Genomic DNA, 18,955 nt, shown 5'->3' on the forward strand with positions numbered 1-18,955 from the left:
GGACTTGGGATGAAGAAAGTCAGGGAAGTAAATCCCCAAAGATCATGTGACCTTTCTCAGAAACCTAGCTTACTTCTTAGGAACATGATGGTGCCCTCTGGTTCAGACAGCATGCTGCCAGGTAAGGAATCTACACAGCACCAAAGGCTGCCTCGGTATCTTGGACCGCAGTGAAACCTGCAGAGCCACTGGCCCCTCCTGTCCCCACTGGTATTTGTCATCTGGCAGCCTCCTGACCTGAGGCAGAAGATGCCAAAGGCTGAGCACTGCAGTGAGCTCTCGGGTTCCTGAATTAACCCTCCGCAAGACAGAGAACAGGAAAAATTTTGTGGCTTGAAGTTAATAATTTAGACAATGCCTTATCAGTTAAAATAGATCAGATGACATGAAATTCTGATTGTGGCTAAATGGTACCTCTCCTTTCTGCCCGGGGAGCTATATTATGCAGCACCAACAATAATTAAAAGTGGGGCTAAATGTCTGGCTGATTGAAGTTTATAACTGAATATGCATTTTGTGATCTCAGACTTATGATGAATTTCAGAGAAAGACACCCTGCACATTCTTATATATAAGGTGTGCTAGTACATGATAAGCCTATTTTTTAAAACACACCTTGGGATTCCAGATGAGAGTCATATCCCTTCTAAGAGTCACCTTAAAGGGCTGATTCCAGTTTCGCTGCCCCTGCTAAAAATCTTTTTGGAAATGTGCTTGGAGTTGGACACGTAGGAAAAGTGAATTATTTTATCACGGATACTCTGTCTTGAACCAAACATTTCTTAGCCTCATAATCACTGGCACCTCTGAGTGATGCCTGGCAATTACTCAAATATCTGATTCATCTAGAAAAAGTAGGATGATTTGCTGTCACTCAGAGTACCTAAAAGAAGGTCACAGACACTAGAGGCAGTTCTACAAAGGAGCTCCAAAGAATGCTTCAAGTGAAGGGTGCATAATTAAACAGCCCAGTGAGGTGACTGCTTGGCGGGAACCACACTCTTAAGAGTGTTCGTTTTCTTTAACAGAAATCAGGCCCATACGTCTGCTACAGATACACGTCCATGTACACCCCCAGTTAGACTGAGTCACAGCGTGGATGACAAGGACGGGGTTCCCAGGACATCAGGGCCTCGGGGCAGGGTAGAGGACTTGGGTACACTGAGCAGCCTAATATGGAGGTCGGGGAGCCCCACTACGGGACTCGCACACCAGCCCAGGCTGCCGTGGTAGAGCACGGACAACAGCAAACGCCGGCCCCAACGTTCATTTAAAGAGCAGCCAACGTGCAGAACATTCCCCCTTCCTGACTCACTTAGGTCCCCTTCAGGCAATTCCTAAAGTTCCGACGCCCAGCTCACCACCTGAATTCCATTTTGAGCGTCTTAGGGCCCAAGGTTACCATAACTACCGTACACAACCAGAAGACTATTGGGGAAATGAAAAGACTAAAGGAAAAATGTCTGCAAGTACAAAGTGAACCCACATTTCAAAGGGACAGGCCTTCACTAGAGTGAAGAAACACAGACTTCTCACCACCAGCCTTGGGGGTGACGTGAGGACAGGAACAGACTTTCTACGGCAAGTAGGGCTTCCTGAGGGCTGAGCAGCATCTCCTTGGGGACTTCCCAGGGCACAGTCATTTGCATGCTTGAAGGGGGTCAGACAAAAGCAGTGAGACCAAGCAGAGGCCCTGCCAGAGCAGGACGATAGGGGACAAGCCCCCGTCCGGAAGTGAGCCTTGGACTGGCAGCCACGAGATAAAGGGAGGAAAGGGCTGCTGCTGGCCCACTCTTCACACTCGGGGCTCTAGGACGGGCTTCCTGAAGGAAACCAAGGATCATGTACCAGCCACAGGTGCAGGGACTCCACCTCTCCTCTGGTACTCAGCCTCAGGGCGATTGCTCAGCTCGTGACTGAGAAGTGATGCGAGAATCACTTCTGGGATTAGGCTCTTAGGTACAGATGAGCTTTCCAGAGGCTCTCAGAGCTCCCAGATATTGTGAGCCAAGTGGTGTGTGTGTAGGCATCTTTCTGGGGCAAGGATCCAGAACTCTCAGATTCCCAATTGGGTCCTTTTTGCAAAAAAAAAAAAAAAAAAGGGTTAAGGGTTCATTTTTCCAGGCCTTTTTCTCCCAAGGTCAAGTGCTTTGGAATTATACTTGTCTTTGCTTTTAAAATTAAATGACAGCCAATTACACATCAACATAAAAGTTAACACCCTCACAGGAAGGCAAAACATACCAGACTCTACTGGGAAAAAATGGTACTTTAGATATATATTAAACATTAAATATAATACATTATATTCTTAAAGCAGAGGATATTTTTCATGCAGTCTAGAGAAGCACTGCTTGCTCAGAAACATGTCCATCCTCTGATCAGCCGAGTTTTATGAACTTGAAATTGCTCCAGGAGAGCCGCATGAACAACAGTGGACGTGGGACGCCTCAGCGGCAAGGATCTCAGGGACCCGGCCATGATGGGGCCCCACCCGCCCACAAGACCCCCTTCTTTCTAGTGGAGCCCCAGCAGCTTTGGGCAGCTGGGGCTGTTTCCAGAAAGGGCTCCCTGCACGAATGCTCCTGATTTAAGTCTGCTCTGTCTCGCTCCTGGTTAGTTAGAGCTCATTTTCAAGACCACTTCTGCCTGTGGTGCTTGGTTTTAATGGCAGCTGTCTTTGCAGTTCTGCTGTCCTGGGGCTGGCCTGATGGTGCTCAGTGGGGCATGGTACTGGGGAGGGGTAGCTGGGGACAGAAACTGGGTTTGACTTGAGGCCTGGATCAGAACCCCCGCGATCCCAATCAAGGAAAGCCTCTTAAGCGCTCCTGATCTCAATCCTCTCAGGTCTACAAACGGGGCCTTTATGTCAGGGGATGTGATGAAAGGACAAGCTTCCTTGTGGTGTCACATGGGTCCACACGAGGCTCAGCACTGATGGGGGGATGAAATGCTACACGGAGGGCCGATCAATAGCACTCACCGGAAAACACAATCCACAGATTGCCGAATCCAAACACATTTTAACAAACAGTAGAAAGGTGAAAGGAAAACAGCACAGATACAGGTTAGATTGCATACAGCAGGTGAGATTCTCCAGTAATTAAAATATAAACATTTTCATTAAATCTCCTGGACACATCAGATCGTCTCAGTCGAAGAATGTTCTGGAATGTATGACCCAACTCCCCCCATCTATTGTGTGTCTACCACAAGTGTGAATTACAAGCATCAGGGCAGCAGCATAACAAAGCAAACACCTAAGAAGAGCCTGTGTCTTATGTCTGTATTCAGATGCTGGGAGGATGGCTCCATCATTTTACTACTCATTCCATGCAAACAGGTTAAAGATGTGAGATGCAGACTCTAATCAGCATTTTTCAGTCTGATAACAATAATATAATTTAAATTTGTCATCTGAAGCAGTCATTTTTAAGGTGTGTGGGAATGTAAAAGGTCCCAGCTTATTCAGTCTAGGCATCTAAGGGGAAAAAAATCAACTTCATCAACCCGCTCAAAAATTGGGAATATTTACAAAGTCAGACAACTCCACGGCAGATGCAGTATCTTCTACAAAGAAAGGCATTTACTAAGAAAATCAATGGTGTATTATTTAGGGAAAATACATTTCAAAACACTTTAGAAGCACCCTCTTGGCTGCAAAGTCAATCATCTAATTATAAATAATTCTGACACTGTGATTAAAGCAGATAGACCCCCGAAGGACCTCAGCCTGACCCACATATTGCTATTTGTGGCTGTAAGTTAGAGAAGGATCTTTCTGGATGGTGATTCTTTTCACAGAGCATTTTACTGTGCAGCCTGCCCTGCTGATCTGAATCAGGGATGCTTCCTGGGTAATCAATACTGTGCAGTCCCGAGGCTGGTGGCCGATAGCACTGAGCAGAGGTGGGGATTCATGGTCTGTCTGCAGGGGATGAAACCAGGAAACATTCCCTGAAATCCTCTGTGGCCAGGAAATGCTTCCATGGAAGCTCACTCAACCTTGGGTCTGCTGCTAAGTCACTTCAGTCGTGTCCGACTCTGTGCGACCCCATAGACGGCAGCCCACCAGGCTCCCCCGTCCCTGGGATTCTCCAGGCAAGAACACTGGAGTGGGTTGCCATTTCCTTCTCCAATGCATGAAAGGGAAAAGTGAAAGTGAAGTCGCTCAGTCGTGTCCGACTCTGTGCAACCCCATGGACTTCAGCCCACCAGGCTCCTCTGTCCATGGGATTCTCCAGGCAAGAGTACTGGAGTGGGTGGCCATTGCCTTCTCCAACCTTGGGTCTACTACACAACAAAGCTGCTTCTCAAGGGCTGGAGGGAGAAGCAGGTTCCCCGGGGTTGGGTTAGTAAATTCATATAGCCCCTTACCCTTCTTTGCCAATTTCTCCAACCTTCAGGGCTTCAACAAGAGGCTCTTTACCTAGTTTGGTCAAATTCATTTTGGTCTCGAGAGTCATCAGAAAGGACCCATTGTAGGACATTTCCAAATCAATCCAGAGTCCTGGAAAAAGGGTTGAAAAAAAAAGGTTTCTTTCCCCCATAAAAACATGACTATGAACAACAGTATCAAAAGTTATATTTTAAAGTATCTAAGTAGGTATCACATTGCAAGTCTATATATACTGCCTGTACTACCAAGGCATGTGAGAGGAGACTGTGAAACGAGAAGTTTCTAGAAATAGTTCAAGCATCTGGAAAATTGCCAGCATTTCAACACCCATTACAATGATCAGAGTGACCTCAGCACCCATTGTGAGAGATGGAAGAGTCCGGTCCTCTGGGTTCTTCTTACACTTAGTAAGAAACACAACCCCCAGGAGGAGACGGCTTGTCTCAGGACAAAGGCGGGACGACGTCTGCTGATTCTCAGTGGGTTAGAGGCAGCGGAGAGGTGCAGAGACTTCACAGCAGGTTGGGCTCTTTAAAGACACAAGTGAGAACCACTGTCTGTCTTGAAATTCTCCCCTCTTAGGGTGGGGGTGGGGAGGGGCACAGAAAATGGTTTAGGTTTAGCTTGGTATGATAAGGATGGTGACAAGACCTTTTACAACCCTTTTCTTTCTGGAAACTGTGTAGTAATGGCAGCAAAAGTATTTATGTTCCAGCCCCAGGATTAACCAGATAAAGCTGGGTAACCACTTTGTACACCTTTGCTTTAAAACTGGTCATGTTGATGACAACATATCTTAGAGGCTTTTGGCTTTGTGGAATTTCACTGGGAAGGCCCATCAGAAGTGGCCATTGACCAGATGTCTAAAATGCAAACAGAGGTCATCTCATGACCTTCTACCCAGGGTCCTAGAATTCAGCAGGCAGGACAGACCACACTGTGATTTTGACACTCCAAGCGCCACAGCACCTCATGGACTTCCCGTCAAAATGTGGGCCTTCAAGTGGGTGTTTAGATGTTAATAAACTTATAAGATAAATATCTGAAAGGAAGCAGGAAATTAATTGAAAATCATGTTCACACACAGCCACATTTTCAAGTAATTACAGTAAATAACCTATTCCCTGTTTGGCCACCAAGCATTAACGGTACAACTCCTCACTAAAGGCAGAATAATTTCCATTTTGCTTTCACCAAACTCCTTTTTATTATAATTGAAGGTAATTATTTTCCATGAATGACCTGGTCTAATTGATATGCAGATCAGCTGTGAATGTCTTTGCAGCAACTCACAAAACTGCTCTATTTCTTGCTTATGTTAAACACTTAAAAATCATTAATTAGCTTTGCTTTCCAAAGGCACTGTTACTGAAAATAAGGGCACACCTGCTCTAATAAAGATATTTAGTCATTCATCACTTCCAAAAGAAAGGGGATTAGGGTAAAAGGTTTGATATTAATAGATTTTTAAGCTCAATATAAAGAGAACATCAATAAAGAAGATATATCTTTAAAAAAAAAAGAAGTTATTTGTTTTTGTGTATCTCCAGCTTTATTTAACTTGAGAATCAATAGACTCAAACTACCTGTGTGCTGTCTGTATTCATACATGATCATTTCCTTTGAAAACCCTACTCAGGTTTCCAATAAATATTACTAGTTCGGATTCCTTTTGAAGGCTGTCATATTTATATACATATATATACACACACACACTTTTTTTTAGTGCTAACAAGTTTTAAAATTCCAGGGTCATACATAACTTTCCATTTGTACTTATCCTTAGCTTCCCTCTTTATTTTTTAAAATTAATTTATTTAATTAGAATACAATTGCTTAACAATAGTGTGTTAGTTTCTGCTGTACAACAACATGAGTCAGCTAAGGCTATCATATTAAAAGAACCAGAATTTACTTGTTATAAAGTGGAAGCGTTCGCCTGTTTTTTAAATAAGGGGATATGGAAAAAGGTTTGGTAAACAGCTGCGCACACCCTGCTCATCGGGACACTCCACCCAGTCACCTGTGGTCGGGCCCCTCTGAGCTGAGGCTGGAAAGAGGGGAGAAGAGTACGTGGAGCCCAGTCACATGGACCAGGGCTTGGGCTCCCCTGAAAATTTCTTGACCTCTGGGCACCAGCCTCCTCTTCTGTACCAGGGAGATGACGCTGCTTACACAGCCAGCGCCTGGTGCATCCTGGCAGGGCTCTTCCCTTTCTGTGCCATCGCCAGCCCACTTCCTTCCACGACTCTGGGCTGCAGCCTAGCTTGCTATTGTTGCTGTGGCTCTTGGGAACCAGACCAGAGGAGGCCAAGGGGCCAGAGGGAAGAGGCTGCACCAGGCAGCCAGACAGCCCTGTCTGGCTGGGAAGTGGAGGGTGGTACATGGACATCTGACCAAGCTTCTGCATAGGGGATGGAGCCTGTTTTTGTATCACTATATATGTCCCATGATGGTTGGATGGCATCACCAATTCAATAATGGACACGAACTTGGGCAAACTCCGGGGAACAGTGAGGGATAGGGAAGCCTGGTGTGCAGTAGTCCAGGGGCTCAAAAGAGTTGGACATGACTGAGCAACTGAACAAAGTATGTCCCGTGAGACCCACCCATGGGGCCCTGCTTAGTCCTCGTTCTCAGTGAAGATGCAGAGTCAAGAATGGTTTGAGAATCTTTAAATACAGATATAAAGTACAAACACTCAAATTATCCTAATATGGCATGCTTGCATTCAGATGAGGATGAGATGACTATCTGAACATTAGATGTAAAGAAAAAATATGTTTCTGTGACAATGATTCAGCAGCAAAAATCGCCCTGAAAAGCTTGGAGCACATACACCTGGAGCCAAGAGCACCTGGTTACATAAAGAGTGAGTCAGGAGTTCCCACCTTGCAGAGCTGAAGGATGAAATCAACAGTTACCAGAAAGGGACAAATGTAGCAACACTGAAGTGGGGACACACGCTGTGTCCTGAGTGGCACCCTGACCCTAACGGGCTGCACACTCCTCACCTGGGTGAGCGCAGGAACAGTTTCTTCTGGGCTCTTGACAAAGATTAAGACTTCCTTGTGAGGCATTTCATTTAAAATGCGGCTTCCAGACTCCCTTGGTGGTACTGTGGATAAGAATCCCCCTGCCAGTGCAGGGGACACAGGTTTGATCCCTGTACCATATGCCGCAGAGCAATCAGCCGGTGCCTTAGAGCCGGGAAACCGCAAGTACTGAGCCCACACTCCCCAGAACCTGTGCCCCCCAACAAGAGAAGCCTGTGCACCGAGACTCAAGTAGCCCCCGCTTGCCGCAACTAGAGAGAAAACCCATTTGCAGCAATGAAGACCCAGCACAGCCAAAAAAAGTAAATAATAACAATAAATAAATAATTTTAAAAATTCTGCTTAGTATAACCACCTGGTCTTGGTAGCTCTCAAGGACAAAAACCAGAAGTTAAGGAGCAGGACAATTTTTTAAGTCTTTTAAACAGGAGTAAGGTGGGCTTCCCCTTGGCTCAGTAGTAAAGAATCCAGCTGCAGTGCAGGAGACACAGGAGCAGTGGGTTCGATCCCTGGGTGGGGAAGATCCCCTGGAGGAGGGGCATGGCAACCCACTCCAGTATTTTTGCCTGGAGAATCCCATGGTCAGAGGAGCCTGGCGGGCTACAGTCTGTGAGGTTGCACAGGGTCAGACACGACTGAGCACAGCACAGGGCAGTCATCCTGAAAGGCTCTCCGGAAAGGGTGTGAACGCAGAGGGTCTTGTCTTAGTCTCTCAGGCTGTGGAACAAAATACCACAAACTGCGTGGCTGAAAAAACAGATACTTATTTGGCACGGCTTTGGAGGCTGGAAGCCCAAGATCAAGGTGCCAGCCGATCCAGTCCTCGTGAGGGCTCTCTTCCTGGTTTGCAGACAGCCACCTTCACCTGTGTCCTCCTGCGGCCAACAGGCCAACAGTTAGCTCTCTGGTCTCTTCTCCGGGGGCACTAATCCCATCGTGACGTCATCTAAACCCAATCACCCCAAAGGCCCTGTCTCTACCATCTCATTGCAGGTAGGGCCTCAACAGATGGATCTGGGAGGGACCCAAACATTCAGTCCATGAGGTCTCTACCACATGAGGGGTCTTCATGTTGCGAGGCCGTCCAGTGGCGAAGGGTGGCACCTGATTACCAGCAAGTCCCTGTCCGCCTTTCACTGGCGACAGGGGAAGCACAACTGACACTGAACATGACAAACTTCAGTCGGGCTTCATACAAGGGCCTGAAGAGCGCAGAAGGCTCTTTTTTGTTTCTCTTCAACTGCGTAAGGGAAGGATCAGTTTCCACCACCACTGCTATCCAGAGGGAGACTGCAGCAAAAGTTACTACTCACTTTTATGTGGCAAAAGTGAGTAGTAGTGTAACTCCACCCCAAAGTGTTTATTGAGTTCTTTTTTTCTCTTTTAACATAGCTGCTGTCTTTTTTTCCCCTCCTGGCTGCATTGGGTCTTAGCCGCGCGCGGCACTTGGGATCTTTGCCACGTCCTGTGGGATCTTTCTTATTGCAGTTCACGGGCTCTCTAGTTGTGACACTGTTGCTCAGTAGTTGCAGGGCACAGGCTTAGCTGTTCCACGGCATGTAGGATCTTAGTTCCCCGATCAGGGATCAAACCCACGTCCCCTGCATTGCAAGGTGGATTCTTAATCACTGGACCACCAGGAAAGTCCTGTTTATTGAGTTCTTGACACAAGCCATCAGACCTCAAGACTTTGAGCTAAACCCCTATCCTCAGGAAGTTGATGCCTGAAGAATAACAACAGCCTGGGCCGTGGGGAGCAGAGCAGACTGAGATGCCACCACAGGTAGAACACGTACCCTGGTGCCTGTCACCCGAGACAAACAGAACAGAGCTTCTTCCGCCTTCTCCCTGGTGGTTCATTTAATAGATTCTACTAGGGCTTCCCTGGTGGCTCAGTGGTAAAGAATCTGTCTGTTAGGCAGGAGATGGGCTCAATCCCTGGGTCGGAAGATCCCCTGGAGAAGTGCGTGACAACCCACTGCAATATTCTTGCCTGGAGAATCCCATGGACAGAGGAACCTGGCGGGCTACAGTCCATGGAGTTGCAAAGAGTCGGACACACTAAGGTGACTGAGCAGAAAGGCATTAGGACTAAGAAGCAGTCTTACCATGCTGGCAAAAATCCAGTACTTTCACTCAGCAATTCACTGCTGTGTTTACTATTAAAATAACCAAGGGGCCTCAGTCTCACTGGAGCAGGTTTAAGGGGCAGGGGCAGCTCAGGAGGCAAGACGCTCTGCAAGCCTTGCTCACTGAGCCTAGCTCATGTTACCTGCTCCTCCACTTCCCTCTACCTGTAACCATGGCTGATTTGCTCTCTGAAAGCCAACGTCTGGCATCCAAAGAACAAAAGCTCTCAGGATGGAAGATGTAGTCACATGTTATCAAGAACGGATGTTTGAGTTATTCAGCTCTTAACAAGCACATAGGTGACTGTTCTGTTCCTGGCAAACAGACCAGTGCCATGTTGCTCCCTCAGATACCGCAGGAAACTAGTATTGTTCCTCGTACTTGGGTCCTTTAGGACAGATGTCATCTTTGGTTCTTTTGACCTGTAACTGTTCTTGGAATGGCTCCGCCTTTCAATGTCGACACAGTCCCAAATCAGAGTCTCTCCTCCCCACCTCACCCAAGACCTGCAAATGGGTACATTTTTCTCCTTTCTGCAGAAAATATATTTTTTCTTTCTGCAACACCATCTGGCCAGACAGTGTACGTGCCATTCTTGTGCTGAGCCCACAGTCTGGCCTTGTCACTGTGGTTAGCCCTGGGCAGCTGCTCTCTTGATGAGGGTGTAGCCGACGGAACGGGAAGCTCACAGACTGACTCTGGTTGCACTCAGCTCACAGCATTAATAAAGGCACCAGGCACCATAAACCAAGGTCCAGAAGACAGTGTAGATGGTGGACCTGCCAGTCATGACTATGGGCATCTCTGGAGACAGACCAGCCTCCATTCCTGTGGGACACGGTCATCTTTCCAGAGAATCCGAGCTCTTTAGTGGAAACCTGGGTTGCTGGTTGGGTATCTTGAAACAGGGAAAACCAGTATCACATGGCACTCTTTCCATCCACTCAGTGACCATCTGCAGACTTAACTCCACGTCGCAAACATCCTGAAGACTAAATGAATTAATCTGAACCTGAGGGGGTCATAGTCCATGTCCCTGGTTCATCCTGACACTGATGATGCCCCCGCAGGCACTGCTCTAAGACCTCTGGTTCCAGGTGTGGAAGATAAAAGCCTGGCCGACAGCCGAGGGTCCCCACTGCACCCCTTTGGGAAGATTTTACTGATCAGGCTTTGCAGCAGCGAACACCAGCAGCTTCCTGTGCGTCACCTGTGCTGAGGGTAATGCAAAGCGTTTCATCCCCAGCATGACCAACAAAGGAGACGCTCCTGCCCTCAGCACTCTGTGGATGAGGAAACTGAGGTGCTGGGTGCTCAGTAACCTCCTGAGGCCTCGCTGTGGGATCACAAAGGAGCAGGGCCCGAAGGCAGGTGGCCTGGCCCAGAGCCGGTGCGCACACGAACCTCTGGCCTGGAAGCTGTGGAGCAGGATGAAGGCGAGGCTGCTGAGTGGCCTCTGCACGTCACCCCCTCTCTGAGCTTTGGCATCTAAACAGTGCGGGGTCCTGCTAGGGAACCTCCGATTGCCTCTCAAGTCTAAACAGTCGATCTAACCAATTCTTTAAGGGTTGGAAAAAGAAGCTATACATTTTCAATGAATTTTTTTAGTTTAAACTTTTTACTTTCTTCTGGGGTACAGCCAATTAACAATGCTGTGATAGCTTCAGGTGAACAGCTGCGAAGGGACTCAGTCATACATAAACAGGTATCCATTCTGCTCCAAACGCCCCTCCCAACCAGGCTGCCACATAACATCGAGCAGAGTTCCCTGTGCTATACAGTAGGTCCTTGTTGGTTATCCATCATTTTAAATTAATTTTTATCCATAAAAAAAAAAGCTCAGGAGAGAATGGATCGAGAATGTACCAAATGTAGCAGAAACAGTCACCCGGTTATCTCTGAGTGGTGGGATGAAGGGTTATGTTTTCCTTTTTCCTTTTCTAAATATTCTAGCTTTTCCCACTTTGGGTATTCGTTGGATGAATGAAGGTATAAACATTACCCTAACAGAGTTAATAAAACAACCAGAAAGAGCCTGGCCTGGTGGCCCTCCAAGGTCAGGCCCTGGGGAGAGCAGCCGGTAGGGACAAGGGGTGGGAGGGGGAGGCTGTGTGGCCTGCGGGAAGGAAGGAGACCAGTCCCTGCCCCACGCAAGGTGTGTGGGGGGCGGGCAGGGATCAGAGAAAGGAGGCGCACAGCCAATTTCTAAGGGACGGCCTTTCTCCACCTCCTGGCGGGAAGTGAAGGTGCCCCAGGAAGTAAGGGTCCTTTTCCCTTATTTGCTGCACGAGAACCTGGCTGTGTGTCCTGGAGCCAGGATAGGTCAGTGGTGGCAGATGACCCTAGGGAAGTCCCTAGAGTCAGTTTTAACAAGTCACTCCTGATTTTAATTTCTCCCAAAGCAAAGGTTTCTCTTTGAGCAATGGAACCCAAGCCACACCGTCCCTTCACAGTCATTTCTGTTTTACCATCACATGCATCCTTTGCATAATTGGAAAAACCTAATTTGATCAAACTTAAAACCCACAGGCTTTATGTCTTTATCATTCCTTTCTTTAGTAACATTTCCTCCCTTGTTACGTAACCAGGCAGATCTCTACAATTTGCCCCGAAAGGAGTTAAGTAAGCCTCAGATGGATTAAAAACTGGCAAAGCTTTGATCTGTATAATAAAATGTCTGGCTGCAGCTCTGGCTCCAGAGGAACAGGAAAGAGACTTGAGACTGAGGCATTTAGTGTATTTCACTCAAAGCCTTACAAAGCTGCCCTGAGAGGCTGCAGAGTTCACAGCCACCGGTACGCTTCTTAAATGCTTCAAAGCCTAGCTCTGGCCCTTCCCCCCTCTCTGGAAATTTCTACTAATTCAACAAAGGACAGTCCTGAGATAAGAGACTGCAAATGCATTAGAAAACAGAGCATGCACACGTATTATTATATTTACTTTCTTTAAGCCCAACTCTCAGGAGGTTTATGTTAGCTGATCATTTACCAGCTCGTTACCAGCCAATTCCTAACGAGGCAAAGGGCAACCCAGAGCCTGCTAGAGCCAGAGGAAGGCAGGCCACCCTGGAATGCCAACGGGGCCGAGATCCGGGCTTCGCAGCTGACATGTAGATAATGCAGCTTTTAAAATTTCACTTGCGGTTGACAGAACTCTAGTAAGGCCATTTGTAAAGAAACAATCCTTTCCAGCTTTACTCTTGGTAAACCAGAAATTAACGAAACCTAGGAACACTCAGCTTCATCAAAGTGTAGACACAATTAAATGGTCACAGGTGATCTCAACATGCTATTAGATGGACCTCTGGATTTGCAAATATTTCTCTGCTCTTTCTCTGAAATCGATGAGATGCTAAGAACTAGGAAATATGAGCTTCACTGTCAGATGAAATACTTGTTAGAGCTGCTAACTGTAGAGCTGGAAAAAAAAAAAAACTCTTTGTATTTACATCAAGTGTATACAACACAGAACTTGATTTCACTAAATATGTTCAGGAGCCATCTGATGGAGCCTTACAGAGATAAAAGTAGATGCTAGAGTTTATAAATTTTACAAAACATTTACTTCAAAACAAACATCACTCTCTTGAGAAGTTGTAATTATTTTCTCTTTTACTTTGTTCCCGAGCTTTTTGAGGAATAGTGTAAATCTAGTTTAAGTGGAAAGACGCCCTGGGCTTCCCTGGTGGTCTAGTGGTTAAGGATCCACCTGCCAATGCAGGGGACACAGGTTCTGTCCCTGGTCCAGGAAGATCCCATGTGCCTCGGGGCAACTCAGCTGGTGCGCCACAACTGCCGAGCCCGCGCACTGCAGTCACTGAAGCCTGCGTGCCTTAGAGCCCGCGCTCCGCAGTGAGACAAGCCACGGCAGTGTGGGAGGTGAGCGGGCCCGAAGCACAGCCAGTGCCTCTCACCCTGGCAAGGGCAATGGCCGTGCAGAGCCTGGTCACACGAAAGCTCAGGTCCCGGCCACTGGCATGTGGGCATCTCTGAGCTGGAGGAGGATCTTTAAGGATCCAGAAGACTAGAAGGAGGACTAGGAGGGGAAGTCCAGATATACTCCCCCTCATTTTAAGGTTGTGACCATTAAGAGCAGAAGACACACAGCATGAAATACGGTTAAAAACGCCTCCCCTAAAGTGAAAGTCGCTCAGTTGTGTCTGACTCTTTGAGACCCCATGGACTATACCCGCCAGGTTCCTCTGTCCGTGGAACTTTCCGGGCAAGAATACTGGAGTTGGCTGCCATTTCCTTCTTCAGGGGATCCTCTTGACCCAGGGATCAAACCCACTGCAGGCAGATTCTGCACCAGGGAAGCCTCCAAACACAAAGCCTTGGTTTTCAATCTGCAGTGCTGGCGACATTTTAACATTCATATAATTGCTCAGTTCCTCTCTAGACCCAGTTAAGAGTTACCTTGGTGGTCAACGTAAGGCTTGAAGGCCTGAAGGATTTTTGGCACAGCTACCCCCATGTCAAGTTCCGTCAGAGTTAGCTCATTCATGAAATACGGGAGCTGGAGGAGAGAAGGGAAAACGAAGGAGACACGTCAGCAGCCTGGTTAATGTTAGAAGTCAATGGTCTCTCAGAGGGAACGATGGGGTGGGGGGAACACATTTATTTAGCCAAAATTTATTAAGCACACACCACATACGAGGCATCCTGTTACAGACAGAGCCGTGGACGAGTCAGGCAAGGCCCTTGCTCTTATGGGGTTTAGGTTGAAGGGGCAGAGACAGAAAAGTAGACAGCCTAACTTCAGAGACTGATTGGGCTACAGAGAAAGCAAGGTGGGTGATGGGGAGGAGGGAGGCTGGGGAGTTTTAGATAAGACCAGCGAAGACTTCTCTGAGGGTGCTGAGTTGCCAGAGGCCACACTGTGGAGAAGCAATCAGTCATGCTGGTCAGGTTATTGATGCCCAGGGTTGACTCAAGTCTGGGAAAATGGACCTCTGAAAGGACTAGTGGGGAAGACAGGAAGTCACTAGAACATTTCCTGTAGACCAACTCACAACATATATTAAAATTCTTCAAAAAAAAAAAAAATTACGTCCTTTGACCCCTGTGCTAGACTTTTTCCCTTTGCCCCCATGGATTTGAGTTCCTCTCTACAGCCCGGGAGGCCGGTCTGCAGGAACCACACGGGTGACCTCTCTTGCCCTCTGACTTCTGGCTGAGCTTGGCCAGTGGGACAGAGTGGGCAGGGGGCTGGGCGGCACCGGGAGAGAAGTACTGTCGGCACTGTCCCCTCCCTTTGCTCGAGGCCACAGCTCCTGCCAGACAGGCAGCACCTTCGCAACAGCCACCCTGCCTGAGTTTGGGGTACTGCACCAGGACTTTTGGTTTCTCTGCATCAGTCCACACCTTCCTAAATCCTCCCTTTATTAAACTCTCCCCCGCGGCTTGTTCCATCTGAATGTGTCATGTGTTTCCCACTGGGACCCTGACGAACACAGCTGTCAGTAAGAATGTGCTCTACATGAACCAACATTAAGAGTGCTGGTATCATGCTTAGAAATTCCTACTTCACCTCAGGAGCACAAAAATTGATTCTATGCTTCCTCCACCTGGATTTATATATGTGTATGTATATTTTAAACAATACAGTTTAGGCAGTCCATTCCTAATTTTAGTGTAAGACACAAATTAGGAATCTACCTTAATTTTGTCCCCAATGACTACTCAGACGTCTTAACCTGTTTCTAAACCTTTCCCTACTGACCTGCAAAGCCACCTTTCAATGTGAGATTCCCACCTCACTGGAGTCTGTATTGAGCACTGTTTCCTACCAGTATCAAAGTGCTTTTATCACTGTAGCTTTAAAATACACATTTAAATCTGGCAAGTCCCTCTCTTTTCTTTTCCCCAGAATGTTCTTAGTCTTATAAGTACTGCTCCAGTTAAACATTAGAATAATTTTGTAAAATTTAGAATATAATTAAGAGTTAAAAAAAAAATTGAACATATGCTGAACATTTCCCATAAAATGAGAAGCATTGAGCCAAGCATGAATTTCGTGCCTATTTGAGCTGGACCTCTTTAGCTGTCTCTCTGCAGAGAAACTCAAGACGTTTTCAGGATTCGCCAGTCACAGAATGTCATCTCTGATTTTTTGTGGGGATGGAGGGGTTAAATAGGTATTATGATGTCTGCGATGGACAAAACGTGACTAGAGACAGTATTCAAATGTGTGTTCTGAATTGGTGGTTGCTTTATTTGGAAAACCGTTTTTCCAAAGCATCAATGTTACATGGTTCTTGGCCTCCCAATCAGCCTACAGAAATGCTACTTAGCCAAGAATGTAGCCAAAATCTGGCACCCCTGCCCCAGTCCTTTGTGTCTATTATTGTCATCCTAACACCCAGTGTTTCTGGAGCAGGTCAGGTTTCTATGGGAACAGGAGTCGACACTGAGACAGGGAGTGAATTGCAGACAGAGAACACAGTGTCCCTCCCTGTGCCCTGTCCAGACTCCCATCCACCTCCATCCTGGTTCCCTGGAGTCCCCAGAGGGCAGAGGAAGGGCCTGAAATGAAAGCGGGAACTGAAGGAAACTGAGAAAGGCTTGGTGTGGTGGTGGGTGCCAATTACCAGTAAGCAGGAGGGGGATGGAGATCAGCCGGGCGTCTCTCCTACCTACTCACCTGAGTGCCCAACTCCAAGATTCTACAACATTTCTAACCAACTCCCCACCTCTACCTTGCTCAGACCTATGATCTGAATCCAAACTCTCAGGACCAGGCCCAAGAGCAGCTTCCTTCCTGCACTGCAGGGGGTGGAGGGAGGCAAGGAAAGGTCACTCCCCCAACAGAGACTCTCTTCTTCCCACCCAAGAGAACCCACTGTGTGCTCTTTACCCTTCTCGTAAACCCAGCTGGGGACCGGGCGCTCTCCAGGTTGCTGGGGGGTGAGTCGGAAACCATTGCAATAACTGAGCAGCATCTGCAGACCTCGGCACAGAGGCCATAATTACCGAGGGCTTGAAGGTGGTGCCGGAGCAGCCAGCCAAGCCCAGGGTGTACCTGCTGCCGGGACAGAAACTCAGCTTGTTTTAAACCCATCACTGGGCACCAGCTACACACACAGGGCTGCTCTTTCATGACGTGAGTCATAATCGCGGGGGAAGGTGACAACCTGAGACTGCAGCCAGCCAAGAGCTGTCCGTGTGCCAGGCCCTCGAGGAGACCAGGAGATGGGGAGATCTCTGTCCTGGGGGCAGCTGGGGACCCTCCAGCCATTCTGGCTCCTGACTGGTCATTCACTAACACTCAGCACTGGGTTTACGGAACAGCCCTGCCTAGGGAGACTTGGCTATTTGCTGACAGTAGGAGTTCTCTTGGCAGGGGTGGTGGCAGGTTCAGAAGTGGGGTGACACCCTGCTGCCTTCAGGTGGGGGTGGGGGGGTAGGAGGTGCTGAGGCTGGCAGTGCAGGGAGGACAGCCCCTGCCTCTGAACTGCTGGTGCTGCTGGATCAGGGCCACTTTTTCCTCCCTAACCTCCCAGCACTCTGACCTCAGAAAACAGGAGGAGGTTTAAGTTCGTGTCCTGCAAAATAGCCCACATGGCCAGCCAGCAAAGGGAGAAGATGAAAATGAGAGACTTTTCTCAACCTCTTCTGGCTTAAGGGACACCACGGTTCTCCACCTGGGGTGGACTCCCAGCACACAGCACTCTGATGCCCTGTGCCAGTCTGTTCTGGAACGTCTGTAAGGCGAGAGCAGTGTCCCTCATCATCATGACCTGTGGCCCTCCTGCTCAGGGAAGCACCCACAACAGTCTCTGGGAGAAGAGCGGTACCAGCCCTGCCCTGCACCTCCACCCAGAACTCAAGCCCTCCATGGTTTCCCAGAAAGCAGAGGAGGCTGAGTAAGCTCCAGGGTGGCTGCTGGCCTGTCTACTCCAAACTGCTTCCCCAGGGACCTGGCCAGCAGAGCAGGCAACCCTCAGCTCTCCCAGAGAACACAAACAGGCTGACCCTTGTCCACAGAGCCCTCCCACACCCCTGCCCTGAGCTCTGCCTTGAAACCCGCTCCTTGTACTGAGGTGGTGCCTCTTCCTTCTCCTCAGGGCCTGGGGAAGGGACGACAGTGACCAGCGTGGCAGGGAGAGCCTGCCTGGGTCAGGAAGGGCGCTGTTCATGATCTAAAGGAACCAAACCGAAGCTCCTCCACGTCCACAGTTTCCCCTAATGCCGTTTTACCTTCATTCACTGTCTCCTAACATGGAGTCCCTGAACTCTCTGAGATCATGGGCAGGATTCTGTGTCATGGTGCACTTTTCTAGGGAAAAGATCCATATGTTTCTGCTTCTCCAAGGTGGCTATGACCCAAAAGATCCACTGACCTCAGCTCCTGACTGAGCAAGCTCTCTGTGAGGATCTGGTGACCAAAGCAACTCTTCCTTGGCGGGGTGTTCACTGGATCAAAACCTTAAGTCTAAGTCACCTAACTCAGGTCTCTTGGTTGGCAAAGGTGATACTAAATGAGTCACTACATGGCAACCGTGAGGAACACTTATGCAAGTTTAGCCTCTGTTCCAGGCGGGCCTACACCAGCACCAGGACTGTTTCTTCAGCAGACAGCCCAAAATAAAAACACCATCTGGCCAGAAGTAAAGGTCAAATGCAGACACACTGAGAGTGCAACGGAGGCCTTCCCAGCTTTGAGAGGAAAGAGGCGTTATATGGTCTGGCATTTTCCTCACAGAACACGCTGTGTGGCCAAGACTGCATGACTGGGTGAGCTCTCCCACCATACACCTCAAGTTCATTACTAACTTAAAGATAACAGAAGTCTACACAGCGAAACAGCTACAAAAGCTCACGTGGTCCCATATCGAATCCTGGACGTGATAATCCTAACGTGGATAACAATGAGGGCCATGGAAGAAAAAAAGTAAACAGCAACAGTCACTAAATCCCCAGATGCAGTTAGTCAGATGGTCAAGGTCACAGCCCAGATGTGTTATTTGCTAAGAACTCACTACTCTCCATTTGTTCTATGTTTTTGACTCCACTATTTTTCAGTTAGGACATAATGTATAAAATTTCCAGAAATTAAGATGTGATGAATTGGAAGGCTCTTGTGTGGAAAACCATACCTTTATTTTGCTGAGTTTCATTTGGATTTTCTTAGACACCAGATCAGACCAGTACTTCTCTCCTAAGAAGTCCCAAAACATTCTTCCAAGCAAGGCATTCACCCAGGCTTCCTGTTCCTCCTCCTCGGAGGGTGGCACCTCTGGCAACTGGCAAAAGGAAAGGGCCCAAAATTAGCTAGAAAGCAACTGGAGAACAAGACAGGTGCTTATTTTTAAAAAGTCACTGAAGGTTCCTCCCTCTTGAGATGGGGGAACCACATGAGTCGTATTTCT

General features: G+C 48.0%; 1 protein-coding gene across 2 annotated transcripts in view; it reads right to left on the reverse strand.

Annotated features, from left to right (window-relative positions):
- Positions 1 to 18,955, reverse strand: part of TEX2 (testis expressed 2) — a 114,473-nt gene that overhangs the window by 10,590 nt on the left and 84,928 nt on the right. For both annotated transcript variants that reach the window (XM_070390085.1, XM_070390086.1), the window contains exons 6-8: positions 18,683 to 18,829; positions 14,001 to 14,100; positions 4,378 to 4,510 (exon numbers count right to left, since the gene is read on the reverse strand). In XM_070390085.1, the coding sequence (XP_070246186.1) occupies positions 4,378 to 4,510; positions 14,001 to 14,100; positions 18,683 to 18,829 (380 nt within the window). The remainder of the gene's footprint in view (positions 1 to 4,377; positions 4,511 to 14,000; positions 14,101 to 18,682; positions 18,830 to 18,955) is intronic.

Source organism: Bos mutus, chromosome 19 (genome assembly GCF_027580195.1).
Source record: "Bos mutus isolate GX-2022 chromosome 19, NWIPB_WYAK_1.1, whole genome shotgun sequence".
Classification (NCBI taxonomy): domain Eukaryota; kingdom Metazoa; phylum Chordata; class Mammalia; order Artiodactyla; family Bovidae; genus Bos; species Bos mutus.